This window comes from Lemur catta, chromosome 1, assembly GCF_020740605.2.
Source record: "Lemur catta isolate mLemCat1 chromosome 1, mLemCat1.pri, whole genome shotgun sequence".
In the NCBI taxonomy this organism is placed as follows: Eukaryota; Metazoa; Chordata; class Mammalia; order Primates; family Lemuridae; genus Lemur; species Lemur catta.
In genome coordinates, this window is record NC_059128.1 from 102651601 (window position 1) to 102667111 (window position 15511).

At 37.5% G+C, this 15511-nt stretch overlaps 1 protein-coding gene across 2 annotated transcripts in view; it reads right to left on the reverse strand.

Moving 5' to 3' along the window:
• NPTN (neuroplastin) overlaps positions 1–15296 on the reverse strand; it is a 66757-nt gene extending 51461 nt beyond the window's left edge. For both annotated transcript variants that reach the window (XM_045531618.1, XM_045531612.1), the window contains exon 1: positions 14999–15296. In XM_045531618.1, the coding sequence (XP_045387574.1) occupies positions 14999–15089 (91 nt within the window). In that variant the 5' untranslated portion in view covers positions 15090–15296. The remainder of the gene's footprint in view (positions 1–14998) is intronic.
• Between the last annotated feature and the right edge of the window lie 215 nt (positions 15297–15511).

Consider the following 15511-nt stretch of genomic DNA (forward strand, 5'->3'; position numbering starts at 1 on the left):
TAAACAATATGTTTACATAGACCAAGCTTTGAAAGGATACACAACAAACTACTAACTTATTCCTGGGCAGTGGCAATCTAGGGATAAAAGGAAGAACTTCAATATTTTACTTTTAATATCTGAGTATTATTTGAAGTTATCATGTAAGTCCTTTCCTAATTCTTAAAAATCCAATAACTTTCTTTCAAAAAATTTAATGAAGTAATTCTATGTCAAAATATTGGTTAACCATTACCCAATGCAAGAGGGTTCACCCTTCCTGTCTGCTAATATTCCCTCCTGTACTTAGCTACATCTGTTCTTTGAAATTCAACCTGATGAAAACTTCATTAAATTCTAGGCAGAGATGGCTGACAAGCTTAAGTATCTGGTTACCTCAGGCTCACCTAGTACTACCAGGACTGTCAAGTTTTTCCAATGGTGTATTTTGAGAGTTTAAGACTTGACACAACTCTTGAAAACTCTTTCAGTGACAGATAGTGTTGCAGAATGGTAAGGTGACACTCTACTAGACACTAAAAACACATTCCACTCAAACTCTTACCCATTCTGGCTTTAAAAAGCTGCTGAAATATACATATCTGTTACTAAAATACAAATGCCAGGAAGCTCATACTTCTACTGGTAATTGCTGAGCAATTTTCACTATAAACTAATGTTGTTCCTATTGCAAGAACTACTACTCTGTATACTCTAGTGGGTTTTTTTCCTTTAATGCATATCAACATTTGCCCTTTCATCCTCAAGCTGCAAAGTCTGATTACCCCCACCCCATAATTGAATTTTAATGTCTGCCTGCCACTGAGTAGCAAATTATATGCTCCATGGACAGACATTTCAGAAAGATTCATATGAACTCCACAGTAAGTGGTGGCCTTGCAGAGAAGCTCTAAAATTTACCAGTCCACAGCAAGCACCACACAGCTCACAATCAATACTCATTACCAGCCGCCTGCTGGAATTCCTTCTGCCTTGATGTCCTCAGTTCCATCAGGAATTAATTTTCTTTGTCACTAGGCCTCAAAAACTAGCTGAGCTGTTTCTGAGAAATATGGACATTATGACCCTGTGGGGATTAAAAGATTAAAAAAGCATGGTAGAAAAATCTCCACTGTACAAAGAAAATCATTAAACAGCTACTAAGAAATGCAAAAATACCCAGAAGTCACAATATGCAAACACTCCTGCTCAAAAACGTCATCTAAACAAAATTTTCACATTACAAGTATAATAGAATATGCCACCCTCCAACCAAAAAGGATTAAAATAAAACAGAATAAAACATCTTTAAATGCCAAATCTAGAATTTAGTTTATCTAGAAACAACAGAAATTACCAGAAGGGGGAGGACTAAGAAAGGTATAGGTAAGAAGAGAATAAAATTAACATAAGAAAAATAGAAAAAGCCTTATAAAAATTTATACATTTTTATTATGTATATAATATGTATTATATATACTTTATATATATGAAATTTTTTTAAAGTCTTATAAATCATATTGTGGAAGAAAACAAAGATGGATGACAGAATTTTATGGGGACAGGAATAAAGCATGTGTTCACATGTTTCTTGTATTACTTTAACCATTTAGATCAATGTTCTAATTACTAAAGTTAAAAAAGAAAAAAAAACTTTCTGCTGCTAAAGATTGAAAACAAGATGTACAGTAATAGGTGTATGTCTCTAAGGACTTCATAAGAACCAAGAAATGTTGAGCTTTCAAAACATTCACTGGATAATTGGAAGAAAATCATGTACTAGAGTTCCCCAGTTAAAAATCATGTTGCTAAATTTCTAACTTCAGCAACAACTATAAAAACATGTCACTTCTATGGAACAATCTAATTTTCATGGTGCAATACGTTACTATAGTACTAGCGAAATTACCTGCTCCAAGATGACTTCAAACATAAAGATCATTGCTACCTGGATATGTTAATATTGAAAGATAACTGAAAGACAAAGGAACATGAACTATTGAAATAGTCTGGAATCAGCATGTTTAATGTGGTGAGCATCAGGCTCCAAGTACCCTAAATGGCAGGCAGGTTGTGTTTTAACCAAAAAAGTTCATTTTAATTACTTCTTTGCTTTTCTTAAAAATAAGAAGGGACTAAAAGCCCTTATATTAAAGATTTCAAATTTTATAACCATTTCACCATAGAACACATAGCTAACTTTCAAGCTAGATTAAAAAGTAAACCAAGATAACTTAATGGATACTTGTGGCAGAGAGAAAATTTTATCAAGCTCGTATCTTATGTCAGGTACCTAGGCAGGCACTTTATGTATGCAATCTCATTTTACTGTTTTGTTTTGTTTTTTTTAATTTTTATTTTTTGAGACAGAATCTTGCTCTGTTGCCCGGGCTAGAGTTGAGTGCTGTGGCATCAGCTTAGCTCACAGCAACCTCAAGCTCTTGGGCTCAAGTGATCCTCCTGCCTCAGCCTCCCAAGTAGCTGGGATTACAGGTACGAGCGCCACCACACGCGGCTAATTTTTTTTGTTTGTTTCTATTTTTAGTACCCTAGCTAATTTTTTCAATTTTTAGCAGAGACAGGGTCTCACTCTTGCTCAGGCTGGTCCTGAGCTCAAGCAATCCTCCCGCCTCAGCCTCCCAGAGTGCTAGGATTACAGGTGTGAGCCACCTCCCCTAACCACCATCTTATGAGGTATGCCTTATGCCTGAAGGCAGATGAGAAAATGGAAGCTAAGAGAGATTAAGAGATTTGCCAAAAATCGAGATTTCAATTTAATCTCTCAGACTCCAAAATTCATAATATAATCCTTTGGTGAAGACAACACAACATGGAGGCCTGCTGACAATTTTATTTGATTAGCACAGTATTTTTATTTTGAGACAGGGTCTCAGTCTGTTACCAGGCTACAGTGCAGTGACATGATCATAGCTCACTCTAACCTCGAACTTCTGGGTTCAAGCAATCCTCCTGCCTCAGCCCCCCAAGTAGCTGGGACTACAGGTGTGCACCACCACTCCCAGCTTGGGATTTTACAGGTGTGCACCACCACTCCCAGCTTGGGATTTTTTGTTTGTTTGTTTGTTTTTGGTAGAGACAGGGTCTTGCTATATTGCCCAGACTCGTCTCAAACTCCTGGCCTCAAGTAATCCTCCCTCCTCAGCCTCCCAAAGTGCTGTGATTACAGGCATGAGTCAGTGTACCTACCCCACACGGTGTTTCTAAAAGTCCAATTTTTAGAGTTTTCAAAGCATGTATTCTCAAATTTAGCAAATGGTACTTGCTTAGCTCCTGTGGTAAATGAGTTTACAATCCTGCTTTAATGCATGTTAACAGAAAGAATAAAATACAGGCAAGTGAATAGGTGCTCTCCTTGCCTTTCCACTGCTAGAAGAGGTGTGGTTTGGACCAGTGGTAGTCCTGGGAACTAAGTGCCATAATCCTGTATGAGAGGATACTTACAAGTACAGGGGCATAACGGAGATATTCTCAATGGAGGCTGTTCTGCCTTTTATAGGGCATTTTGGAAATTTGTGGGCGTATTTTTGGTTGACACAATGATTGTGGTGGCACTACTGGCCTTTAGTGGACAGACACCAAAGATCCTCAATATCCCACAAAATGGGAAAAAGTCTTACACAATAAAGAATTGTCCCTCTTCCTACACCACTTTCAAATGACATTCAAGATGAAAACCTTGTTCTGAGCCTAGAACCTAACACTGTTTTAAACATAACACAAAGTATTCTTGCATGGTTTTAATCATCACTCAATTTTCCAGGAATGCAATTACTAGGTAAAGTGAGCATAGATTGTTCTTTCTGTTTCATTTGGAACTTTAGCAAGAGTTGCTCACCTTTTCAGAAAATCACATTATCAATAGCAATGCTGTCTGTAGTATCTGAGTCCCCATTATAGCACAAATGTGTAAGTCTGCACTTGTAGCTATAACAATCCTTGGTTTTCCAACATAAATATATAAACAGTGGGCTACTTCACTGTCTTCCTGTGTAGCCATGCCTGAACATTTACAGATTGATCTAAATATTTTAAGTTATTGTCCCTTGTTTTCTCCTTTATATTACATTTAGAGCATTATATTGTTGAGAGTTTTTTCCCTTTAATAATGTGTACATAGGTTAAACCACCTATGAATTTCATTTCAGGACAGTAAAGAGGGGTTATAAAAATTTGCTACAAAAATGAGACACAAAATAGATATTTGACTTCACTTTCTGTGACCTGCCTAGGGGAGGGGGAGAGGGAGGGAATGAAGATGAAGGATAATAGGAGGTCTCTTTAACTAAACTGAACTTGAGATGAGAGCAGTGGGCACACTACAAAATTATAGAAATTCAGTATCAACCTTCCCACGTAGAGGGTAATAATTAATTAAATGAAAAGGATGGCCTATTAGCAACCATTTAAAATGTATATTTTAATATCATTATTTGTCAAAAAAGCCATGCTTGAAATAATCTGGCCCTTCTCATTAGTACTTTATTTTTCCTCTTTACTTTCTTATAAACTACTAGAATTGCAGTTAATCTATTAAAGGTAAATACTATAAACGCCAGGCCCTATAACTCAAAGCTATATAAACATGCCACTTTACAATAGCAGTTTATTAAACACCGTTTCGTAGATTATCATTTTATCTCATAAAAACCCCGTGTGTTAACTAGTATACTCATTTTTAAAATAGAAATCATAGGAACCAAAATGGAAAGAGACAGGATTTCAGGGATACTGCCAAATCCAGTGCTCTTTCTACTCAACTTCATTGCCTCACAATGAAGTTCTTACGTACATTTTACATTTACAATGGTGACAGAATATATCAACTTATTTATTAACTTAATAATAATAATAATTATGTAATATTGTCTCCAACTGAGTTTAGACATCCAATTTAAACAATACTAATTCCTAATTTCATTAAAACTACAAGTTTTTTTAAATTTCTTCTTAAAATACTTGTTAATACTTCTTAAAATTGCCTTAAATATATTTCAAATAAATATGTGTAAGTAATCAGGATTATGTTTCATGTTACTTAATACCATTTTCCCTGAAACTGTTCAATTCTTATTATAGGAACCACCAGGCCCACACCAAAAAGACAAAAGGTAAATCTCGTATACTGAATTACTAATAAACAATGACACACCACAGCTCAAAAGAATTTATAATAAAACTCACGAAACCATGAGTTTTCTTAGTATTGAAATTTAACTGTAAAGAAATCACATCCTGTGTCTGTCACAGAGCTAACATCCACTTTCTCTAACTCTCTAAATCAGGTGATCATAATTCGGTAAGTGAAAATTATTCAGAACCCACTAGGAAGAAAAGGGTGTGGTCAGTCACATTTTCATTTGTATTTTTTTCTATTCCAAGCCAAGAATACAAATGTATTCCAAGCCCCCAGGCAAAATTCTGAAAAAGGATAATCCTTAAACCAATAGCCCCAGAAATATCCTTATCATATACTCTTCTGGCAATAATGCCCTAAATTTCAAAATATTTTAGGTAAGAACAGGGGAACTGCTGAAAAATAGCCTGAGGCCCTCTGTTCACCTCCTTCCTGAAAACTTTAATTTTCAGTGAATAAATGAAAAAATTACTCTGTCAAATGTAAGGTAGCTGAATTGAAGAAAACATATATGGAAATGTGATGTAACCAAAATAAGACACTACCCTAAACTATATTTTCTCCTATAAAATTTGCAATGTAACATGATTTTGCCCTTATTAAATCTATTTTAGGAAGATCTTTTAATACACAAAAATTCACTAAGTTACAAGGCTCTTTGCTTTTAAGTTCTAACTGTGTGGCCAAAATAGCAGAGAAAACATTCTTCTAGTGTTGCCAGATTGAGCAAATAAAAATTCTTCATTGTTTATCTGAAATTCAAATATAGTTGGGCATCCTACATTTTATCTGACAACCCTCTGCTCTTTGCACTAACTACAGTGAGCTCCCATCTCTACCAAGGTATTACAGCACCAGCTCCCACTCCTAAAGAACAGGCTGGGGCTTCTATCACAGCAAAATTTTGACTAATTAAGTCTTAGGAGTTAGGATGGAAGAGTACTCTTTTCCAGGTGGTATGGCTTTCTTAGTAGCACACTATATATCTTTTAATTTACCATATAAAAGAAAAAGCCTAATTTCTAATGGCCAAAGGTTATACATTTACTAGGTTCCATCCAAAGTTTAGTTATTCATGCTTCTGTGTATTAAACACAGACTGGAAGAATTTCATAGTTTAAGTTTTTGATAACTAAACAAAAAGAAGTTGCTTCTGAAGGGTATAATAAAAGGAATCCTGTTTTAAGTATTATAGGCAGGTCCTAAAAGCTACTTTAATGGATTCCAAATTAATCTATCATTTTTCTTGAATTCGTAATCATAGAACTACAGCTAGAAACAAATTTCTGACCCTTAAAAACTTCTAGAAGCCTATTTCATTTCATACTTATTTCCATAAATTTTTTCTCCTATTCAGATCCTAAGCAGTACAGTAGATGTAACAGAAAGTGATCCTTTTTCATTTTATGAGGTCCCTCTCAACCAGCTGTTTGCCCTACTTATAATAGTTCTGACAGTGAGTAAGTACAAATAACTCTATACTTCTGCTAGTTTCCATTAAAATCATCTTCTTAATACTAGACCTATGCTTTTCTTCCCTGTGCTCTAGGCCATTGCTCTTTGATACAGCCCATCCATCTTTGGAGACTGCCTAATTCCCTTACTTCATTTACACTGCTACCTTGAAGGTATTAATAGATAATCACATCCCCTAGAGCTCCCTTTTCCTAAGTTTAGCTCCTTCAGGTTTTCTCCTAAATCTTAAACTACCATCAACATAGATTCTGTGTCTTTTCCTAAATGTGGTTAAAAAGTATACTTAATTATTTGGAGTTCAATCCTAGTAAGAAAACAGTAACATGGTTAGTAATACCACAATTTTGATATGTGATCACTATGTTATTTGTCTAAAGGTAATTCAATGACAGTTTACTGCAAGCTATTTGAAACCTCTTTATACTTGCTCTTTTCGAAGTAGCAGTTTCCTGGTTTGCATTAAGGCCATTTATTTCATCTCCCTTGGTGAATGATTTGAGATTCAGCATTAATGAATATAATTTCCATGCTGGAGCTGCTGTGCTATTTTTTTCCAATTGCTCCTCAAACCTGCTAAACTTGTACAATCAAAAAAATCCCAAATTAAATTTAACACATTCCTTCAATCTATGGATTGAAAAGTTATTTCACAGATAGTTGCCAACAAAGGACCAGGACATCTTGCTGCCTTTTTTTTCCTCCAAGAAGCAATGTCTAAAAACGAGAAAACCCTGCTACTCCAGGATCTAAACGTGAAAGGCAAATGATTCTTCAGTGATGGTTCTGCCTCCCCCTTCCTCCCTTCCCTTGGCCAGCATTCAAGTCAATCTGTACTCACCAGAAATGTGACAACAGCATTCAGTAAGCATTCAGCTTGGAATAAACAGTAATGTTCCCAGCCCTGTACTAAACTCAAAGGCAGGGACTGGGGAATAAGGCACACAGCTCTAATTTAAAACAACAGTCAAGTGCACATACTGATAAAGTTATGTCTTTATTATTCAAAATACTATGGCTTCTCTTTTTTCCCCCAAGTTCTAATAGAAAAAAAAAAATCAATATTGTATAAATAATGTGTAAGGTATAAATCCAAAAATGCTATATTTTCTTTACAAATAGTGACTAGCAACAGTATGTGCTAATACTACTGATAAATGCCTCATGAAAATCTTTGTGTTTACAAAAATTAGAATATTCCAGACTAACATGGCACATAAAAAATAAAACAAAACAAAGAAAACTACTACAAACCTAAAAATGCTGTTTTTCAAACTGAGTCTCATGGCCCATTAGTCAATTGTGAAATCAATTTAGAAGTTCACTGTGGTTTTCTTTAACACAGCACACAGAGCAAGGAGAGGTATGGTTTCACAAAATGTTACATATTTATATCACTTTGTTACATATTTATATTAGTCACAAATAAACTACTTCTCTATCTGGGTCACAGACAAAAAGGTTTGAAAGCCTTTTTCTAAAGAGCTTTCATATTTTTAAAGTTATTTTAACATGATTACATGTGAGTCATATTCTATTTTACTAACATAAACCAACCCCTACTAACTGCATTTCAGGTCCTAGAAAAATCCTAGTTTGCAAAGTACTTTTTAGGTTATGTTAAAATTAATAAGCAACAAGGATGTAGCTGAAAACTGTTGATACTAGATGAGTATACAGGATTTTATTAAATTATTTGATACATTTTTGAGCATGTTTAAAATTCTAACAAAAACGTAAAGGGGAAAAAAAGCAAGGAAATGGGCCTACCTAACAGATAACAAAGTAGTACAATCAGTAAGTTTATAAATTGAGATCTTTAAACACATTGTTTTTAAGGAATAGGCACTTCCTCTCATTTAATTCAGGTAACATTTGGATTGCTTTTTTCAACTATAAGGGACAGGTTTAGAGGTCTTTAAAAAAATGCATAAAGGGACAGTTGCAGGGGCTCACACCTGTAATCCTAGCACTCTGGGAGGCAGATGCAGGAGGATTGCTTGAGGTCAGGAATTTGACACCAGCCTGAGCAAGAGCAAGACAGTGTCTCTACAAAAATACAGAAAAATGAGCCAGGCATGGTGGCACACACCTGTAGTCTACCTACTAGGGAAGCTGAAGCAGGAGGATTGCTTGAGCCCAGGAGTTTGTGGTTGCAGTGAGCTATGATTACAACACTGCACTCCAGCAGGGGTGACAGGGCGAGACTCTGTCTCAAAAAAAAAAAAAAAAAAAAAAATGCATAAAGGATTGGAGAAACCAAGTCACATAAAGAAAAAAAACTTCCTCAAAAAATAACATAAAAACACAGAGTTAAGTGTGTTTCACTGTCTCTTCATTGGTCAACAACCACTTTCAAACAACAGAAAAAACACAAAATACCTACCTATCTGGCAGGAATTCTCATTTCTTAATTGTTTAATTCACAATGGCAATTATCCCAGGAAGTTTAATATGAGATCTCTGCATAGCAAAAGCTACTCTGCCTTCCTTGAAACAAGAATTGAAAGTGTTGTCTGAAATAGACTTAGAAATAGTCAGATTTCAAAACAGTGCATGCCTGAGAGTGAACTTTCATTATTTCCAAAAAATAAGTTTCCAAAAACTTTTTAAAACACGAAGTATCTCTGTGGGCCCTTTACCCACTGGAGATAGTACCTAAGCTGTAAGGTCAATAGAATTGTGCAATTCTTAGAACTGGAAGGGAATTTAGATGACATCTAGTCCAGTGGTTTTCAAATACTACCATCAGGAAGAAAAGAATAATCAATGGCATAATAATTTATATGCAAGCATACTCTTACCTGTTTGTTTTTGTGTATCTTAATGTACATGGAACATTATGTCTCATTAATATTCCGTCAGGAAAGGACTTAACATTTTGTCATGTATGTTTAATCACTTTTAGAATGTGAGTATCCCACATAGATACGATCATTGGTACAATTTGGGACTTAATGTTTTCTAATAATAGAACCTCACATAATACATAAAACCCCAACACTTTCAGAGTGATTTCGCATCATCTCATTTATATTTCACTGTCTAGTCAATTTGAAGCAATACTTGAGTGTAACAATGAGAAGCAAAGGGAAAAGACGCATGTACAAATTGACATCCTTCTGGAAAATACCATAAAGCATATCATAAAGCTCCAGTGATTAAGACTGGGTAAGAAGGCTAGTCTTAAAACATTCCATAACTGTTTTCAAAAATGCAAAAGAATATCATTTAGTACGTTTAGCACAAGAAATCTGACACAAGATGTTTCCATCAAGCCGACCACATTCAGTTTTAATGAACACGTAAGACTTGGGGTTTTTTATTTGAAAAATAACAAAAACAAAAAACCAGCAAGTGACTGATGAACATTAAATGTGTCCCCTATCTTATGCAAAAGTAAATGTAGATACTTAGGAAATTCTTTTAAATATTTAGCAAACACCATATCCATGCAGATACACCAATTAAAAGTTCTGAGCAATAAGGTCAAAATAACCTCAAATTAATAAGGTGTGATTGATAAATGTTTATCTTTGTATATACACAAAACCCTACTTTCAATTTCAGATAACACACTAAATTGGAATTAGGTTTAAATTTTGACTCCCCCTCCTAAACTGAATAAACTCATGAAAAGTTACATTTTACTTGTATATTCACTCTTTTAAATTTAGACATCAATATTACTGGAATAACGTTTTCACACAGGATCACTTTTAAATTCAGTGAGACTTTTATTTATGTATATAAGCCTATAAAATATAACCATTTATAACCAATTAATTTTACTGGAGAGGTTTCCTGTCTTCCCAAAGCTAATCCTTACCAACTATAATTAGGAATTCCAAAAAAAAATTCCACAAAGACCTACAAACAAGTTTAAAAATGCATTATCTAAGGTGCTTAACATTAAACTCCACTATTTTAACTTTGATGTGTGAATTTACTTTAGAGGTCCCTGGTCTATTTACTCTTTCTGACAGATTCTATTTTTCCAGATGCTCCTCAAACAAAGATTCATTCCTCATTCTTGCATCCTGCTTTTTTCCTTGTACCACTGCAGCCTTTCTTTTGTCTTTCCCCTTCTCTTATAACTTCATTCTCTACTTTTGATCCTGTCCAGATTGTGCTCTCACTGTAAACAATAGTCTAATTTCTCATGAGGCTCCGTATTAACTCATACAAAGTCACACCTGTAATGAACTTCGATCCTAATTTATGGCAAAATAAACTAACTGTGGAGCATATTTATATTTAAGGGTTTTTATTTCCTTTAGCTGTTTCAAACATTGGCATATTCATAGGGTAAGCTCTGACAACACAAAAACCCATCTGTATCTCTAATTTGGATCTAGTAACCTTGTAAAACAAATCCAGGAACAGGTCCTGATGTAGTAACTAACATGGCCTTTCCTCCCAGACCCCTAACCAATTTCTCATGCCTGGATGCTCCACTGTATCAGTAGTGACATTTTAGTCAGTTGCCTGAGAGACTAAAAGCCTGTGATCTCCTTAGGAAAGGCTTTATTCCAAGGCAAACTATTTCTTCTGATCAAATCTTATTTGGATTAATTATGTCAAAATTTGTTGCTTGACATTTGGCATGTCATTTGTGCTACAGCTGCAACAGATAAGATTTGTCTTCTCTTGCGCATTTCAGTTCACCCAAAGAGCAGATGCACAATCAATTAGCAAATACACCTCTAAAAATGTACTCAGAGACAACTGCCAAACCACTGAAGCAAACAGCACTTGACAGAAAAGAAAAAGATCCATGAATCATCTAATACAAATACTGGCATTGTTATAAAGTACAATGTTCACAACTATCTAGTATCACCTAAGCAAAATGGTTTCTTAAAATTTAGTTTGTTAATAAAATTCATTACAGTCTTTATTTTCCTCCACTGAACAATGTTAATTATCCAATTTTATATTTTCAGTATGAATATATTTTTTACATTTTACTCCACATTCATTCATTCCACTAACTTCTATAACATGCCCACTGCTGTGTGCTGGGTACTACATTTTATTTCCCTTATTCACAACGGTATTCTATGCAAAAGTGATACCTGGCCCATTTGAAAAGATATTTAAAAAAAAAAAAAAAAAAGAGCCATGAAATCTCCCAGACAATCAAACTGAAATGCAAACTTTCTCACCAGAATTTGCAATTGCAGACACAGTCCTGCTGATCACTTTTCTAAAAAAGTTACATAAGCAAAAGCACAAATCTCTGTGTGGGGCCTTCAAATGTCCTATTTACCCTTATTCAAGATGACAGCAGCATTAACAATTAAGTGTTCAATAAATACATTAAAAAATGCTACTTTTAAAAGGATAATAATAGTAATAGCTAATATTTACTGAGACTTGCAATATGCCAGGCTAAAATCTAAGTGACCATTATCTCATTTAATCCTCCCATCATCCCTAAAGAATGGACATGACTGTAATCCCCATTTTACAGAAGATGAAAGTGAGACTTACCTTTCTCAAGGTCACTCAGCTATATAGAGCTGCAATTCAAACCCAGGTCTATCAGTGTCCAAAGCCTGTACCCTTGATCATCATATTATACTGCTTGGTTTATATTCACTCAATCATACTCTAAAGCTTTTGAATGTCTTAGAAGGAAGCTTACTTTTTAGAACAAGTTTCTTCCTTAAAATGAACTTCCTTTCTGATAATACATACAAAAACTAACCAACATATAAAGATTTTACTTGAACCGTGCTATTACAAGTCTAAATATTTGGATGGGAAACAAAATCTATCTGAATGAAATCTCTGAATCCTTATGATAATAGGCCAGACACTCACTGGAGCTGAAAGAGACCTTGAGGGCCATCTAGTCCAAATTCTTCCTTTTAGGAATAATGAAACATAGGCCTTTTGAAAACAAATCTAACTCAATCTAAACTACCACATTCCCAATCCAGAAACACTTTAGGTTTTTTTTTTTCCAAATCATAACTCTGATATATCATTTAACATTGGTAACATTTTTACATCATGCAAAGCATGGTATCCCTTTCAGAAGCACTGTCAGAAAATACAAATTCCATGACATGAATTCAGACAATTGCAGGGCTATTACTACTTGAAAGCTTGAATATTATCTTAAGACATGTTATAGAAAGCTATAAAATGGCATCCTTAACTATATGAACTCAAACTCAAAAAAAAATAGCCATTTCTTGCTTGAATTAAATTTACATTCATTTGGGTCAACTAGCCAGCTGCTCAGCTTCACTTCATGGGTCATGTCATGTGACTGAACTGAAGCTCAATTCAAGGGAAAGGGCTTTCTATGCTGTATTTAGAACGCATATCACTGAGAGCAGCCAGATGAGTCTTTGCAGGCCTATCCAAAAACCTTGCTTTAGTTGCTAAGAAACTACAATTTCACCGTATTATAAATCACTGGGAAAAAACTATGCCAGCAGAGATTAAACACATAAAGATCAAGATCCTCTCACCTATTGTGCAAAATGAAATCATGGTATTTCCATAAATTGAATAAGTGAAATTAGTATTTGGCTTCTTTAAATTATATTGTTAACACAGTTGAAAAACTGATGAGACAAATCAGACCAACTCCAGCCTGCCTTTCACAGTGGCCTCATGCTTTGGAGGAAAACAGGAAAAATACCCAATATATTTGGCATATTCAATGCTAGAAACAGAAGTGTTTCCTTCCTGACCCCTGCAGTGATAATCCAAGGCCATGAAGCATAAAATTTTATTAGTACAATTTGGTACAAAAAAACACTTATATTTAAGCAATGATGCTTTTTCAATCCTTTATTGATATATTTTCATGGTAATCTTCAGCATTTTAAGCCATTTCTCCTTAGAATACTCAACTCCACTGGCTGGATCATTATTTTTAAAAATTAAAGTCATTTAAATTCCAGCCTTTCTAACAAGAGTAATTTTAAATTGTTCTAGCATAATAAAAAAGAATCACTGAAAGATTAGCAAAAATAATTTATAGTTCACTCTCCAGTACTGACTTCTCATAAATTCTTTCATTAAAAAAATTTTTTTAATCTCTTAAAGGCTATTTCCACAACAGCAGAAACAGGTTCACAATTCTTCTAGTCTTACTTCTGAAAGATCAGTTCAGCAGCTGAATTGTAACACACGTCTTCAATCAGTATCTGTTCTATCTAGATCCCCCCAAACCCACGATCCCCCACCATTTCTCCTTCTCTAAAGAGCTTCAGTTCAAAACCCAGTAATTCTCTCATTTCCACTATACCCATATCACAGGGATCACTTTTATGTTCCTCAGAAATAACGACTCTTCTGTCTTCAAACTTTTAGATCTCAAAAACACACTTCCTCCAGCTCCCTCTCACACCAGTCACTGCCCCCAATCCCACCCCTGCAGTTCCAACTGTGTCCCTGTCTTCCCAAAGGCCCAACCAATATCACACAGGATTTACCACAGCCCAACTCCTCCCTCCTCTAATTTATCCCCCACACTGCAAACCAATATTACATCCCGGCTTTCTGCATTTTACTCCTTTCCCTTATTTTTCGTCTTCACCCACCCCCATCTCTATTCCCCCTGCCTCAGTTTCAACCCTTTCTCCCCATCCTCTGCTCATTTTCCTCTCCTTATTTAGAAACTCCTTTTTGCTCTCCCAACCACTACCCTAGAATGCCCAGCACTCCACCCTCTTTAGCAAACCCAGCCCTCTTCCCCCAGCTCGTTTAGAGACACTGCTGCTTCTCTCTTCCAGGTCCCCCACTGCAGTCAACCCACTCCCTAATCTGTCCACCCACCTTCCCCCCACCCCCAGATCCAAGGTTCCCTGATTCTTTACCCCTTCCTCAGGGCTCTAGTACTCAGCTCACCATCAGTATTCTTCAGGACTCTCTTCCCCCGATTTCTCCCTTGTTTTTAAGGATGTCACCAGTCTTACGGGGCCTCAGTAGCTCCCGGGAGCCCCGTTCTCTAGCGGAGCCTGACCAACACCACCCCCAGTCGCTTAAACGCAAACGCCGGTCCTCTGCCACCTTAAGAGCTGCGCCCCCTCCTCATCCGCCCCCGCTACTCCAGCTCCTGACGTCGGCTTCCCTGGTGTCCCCTCGCCGACCCCGAGCGACGAGCTCCACGATGTGCAGCCTCTAAGTCAGCGACACCTTCGGCTCACACCGGACGCCCCCACCTCTCGGACAGGCGCCTCCGGTCCTCACACCCGCGCCTCTTCAAACCCTCGACCAGCATCTCCTCCTCTCGGACTCGCAGCCCCTCAGACTCCCGCCCGGCTCCCTTCTCCTTGCTACGGCACCTTCTCAGGCCGGGTCTGGCCCCTCCGGCCGCCGGCGCCCCGCAGCCCCCGCCCGGCCCGCCCCCGGCGTCCCGCTTACCGTTCTGAGCGGCGCCTGGCCCTGGGAGGAGGGAGCCAGAGACCAGCAGCAGCGAGAGGGCCAGGGCGCTGGGGAGCGACGAACCCGACATCCTCCCTAGCAGAAGACCCAACAGCGAATGGGCCGGGGCCAGAGCCAGGGCCAGGGCCAGGGCCGGGGAAGGGAGGGGAGGGAGGGAGGGGGCGGGCGAGCGCGCGAGGGAGTGAGCGAGGGAGGCCGCCTCTGCTCGGCTCCGTCCTTCCCCGTCCTCCTCCTACCGCCGCAGCGCCCAAGACTCGCGAGACCTTCGCTCCGGGTCGTGGGCGGCTGAGGAGCCACAGCTGCAAGGCTCGCGAGAAGAGGAGGCCTCTACGGATGCGCCCGCCCCTCGGACTCGGCGTCCCCGCCCCTGCAGAGGCTGATTGGCCTAGCGCAAGGTAGGTCACGTGCCAAGGGCGCTAATGGGCACGTGACGGGGCGAGGCGGGGCTCCGCCCGCTTTCTGGGCAGTGCGGAATCGAGATTTCCCGCGTTC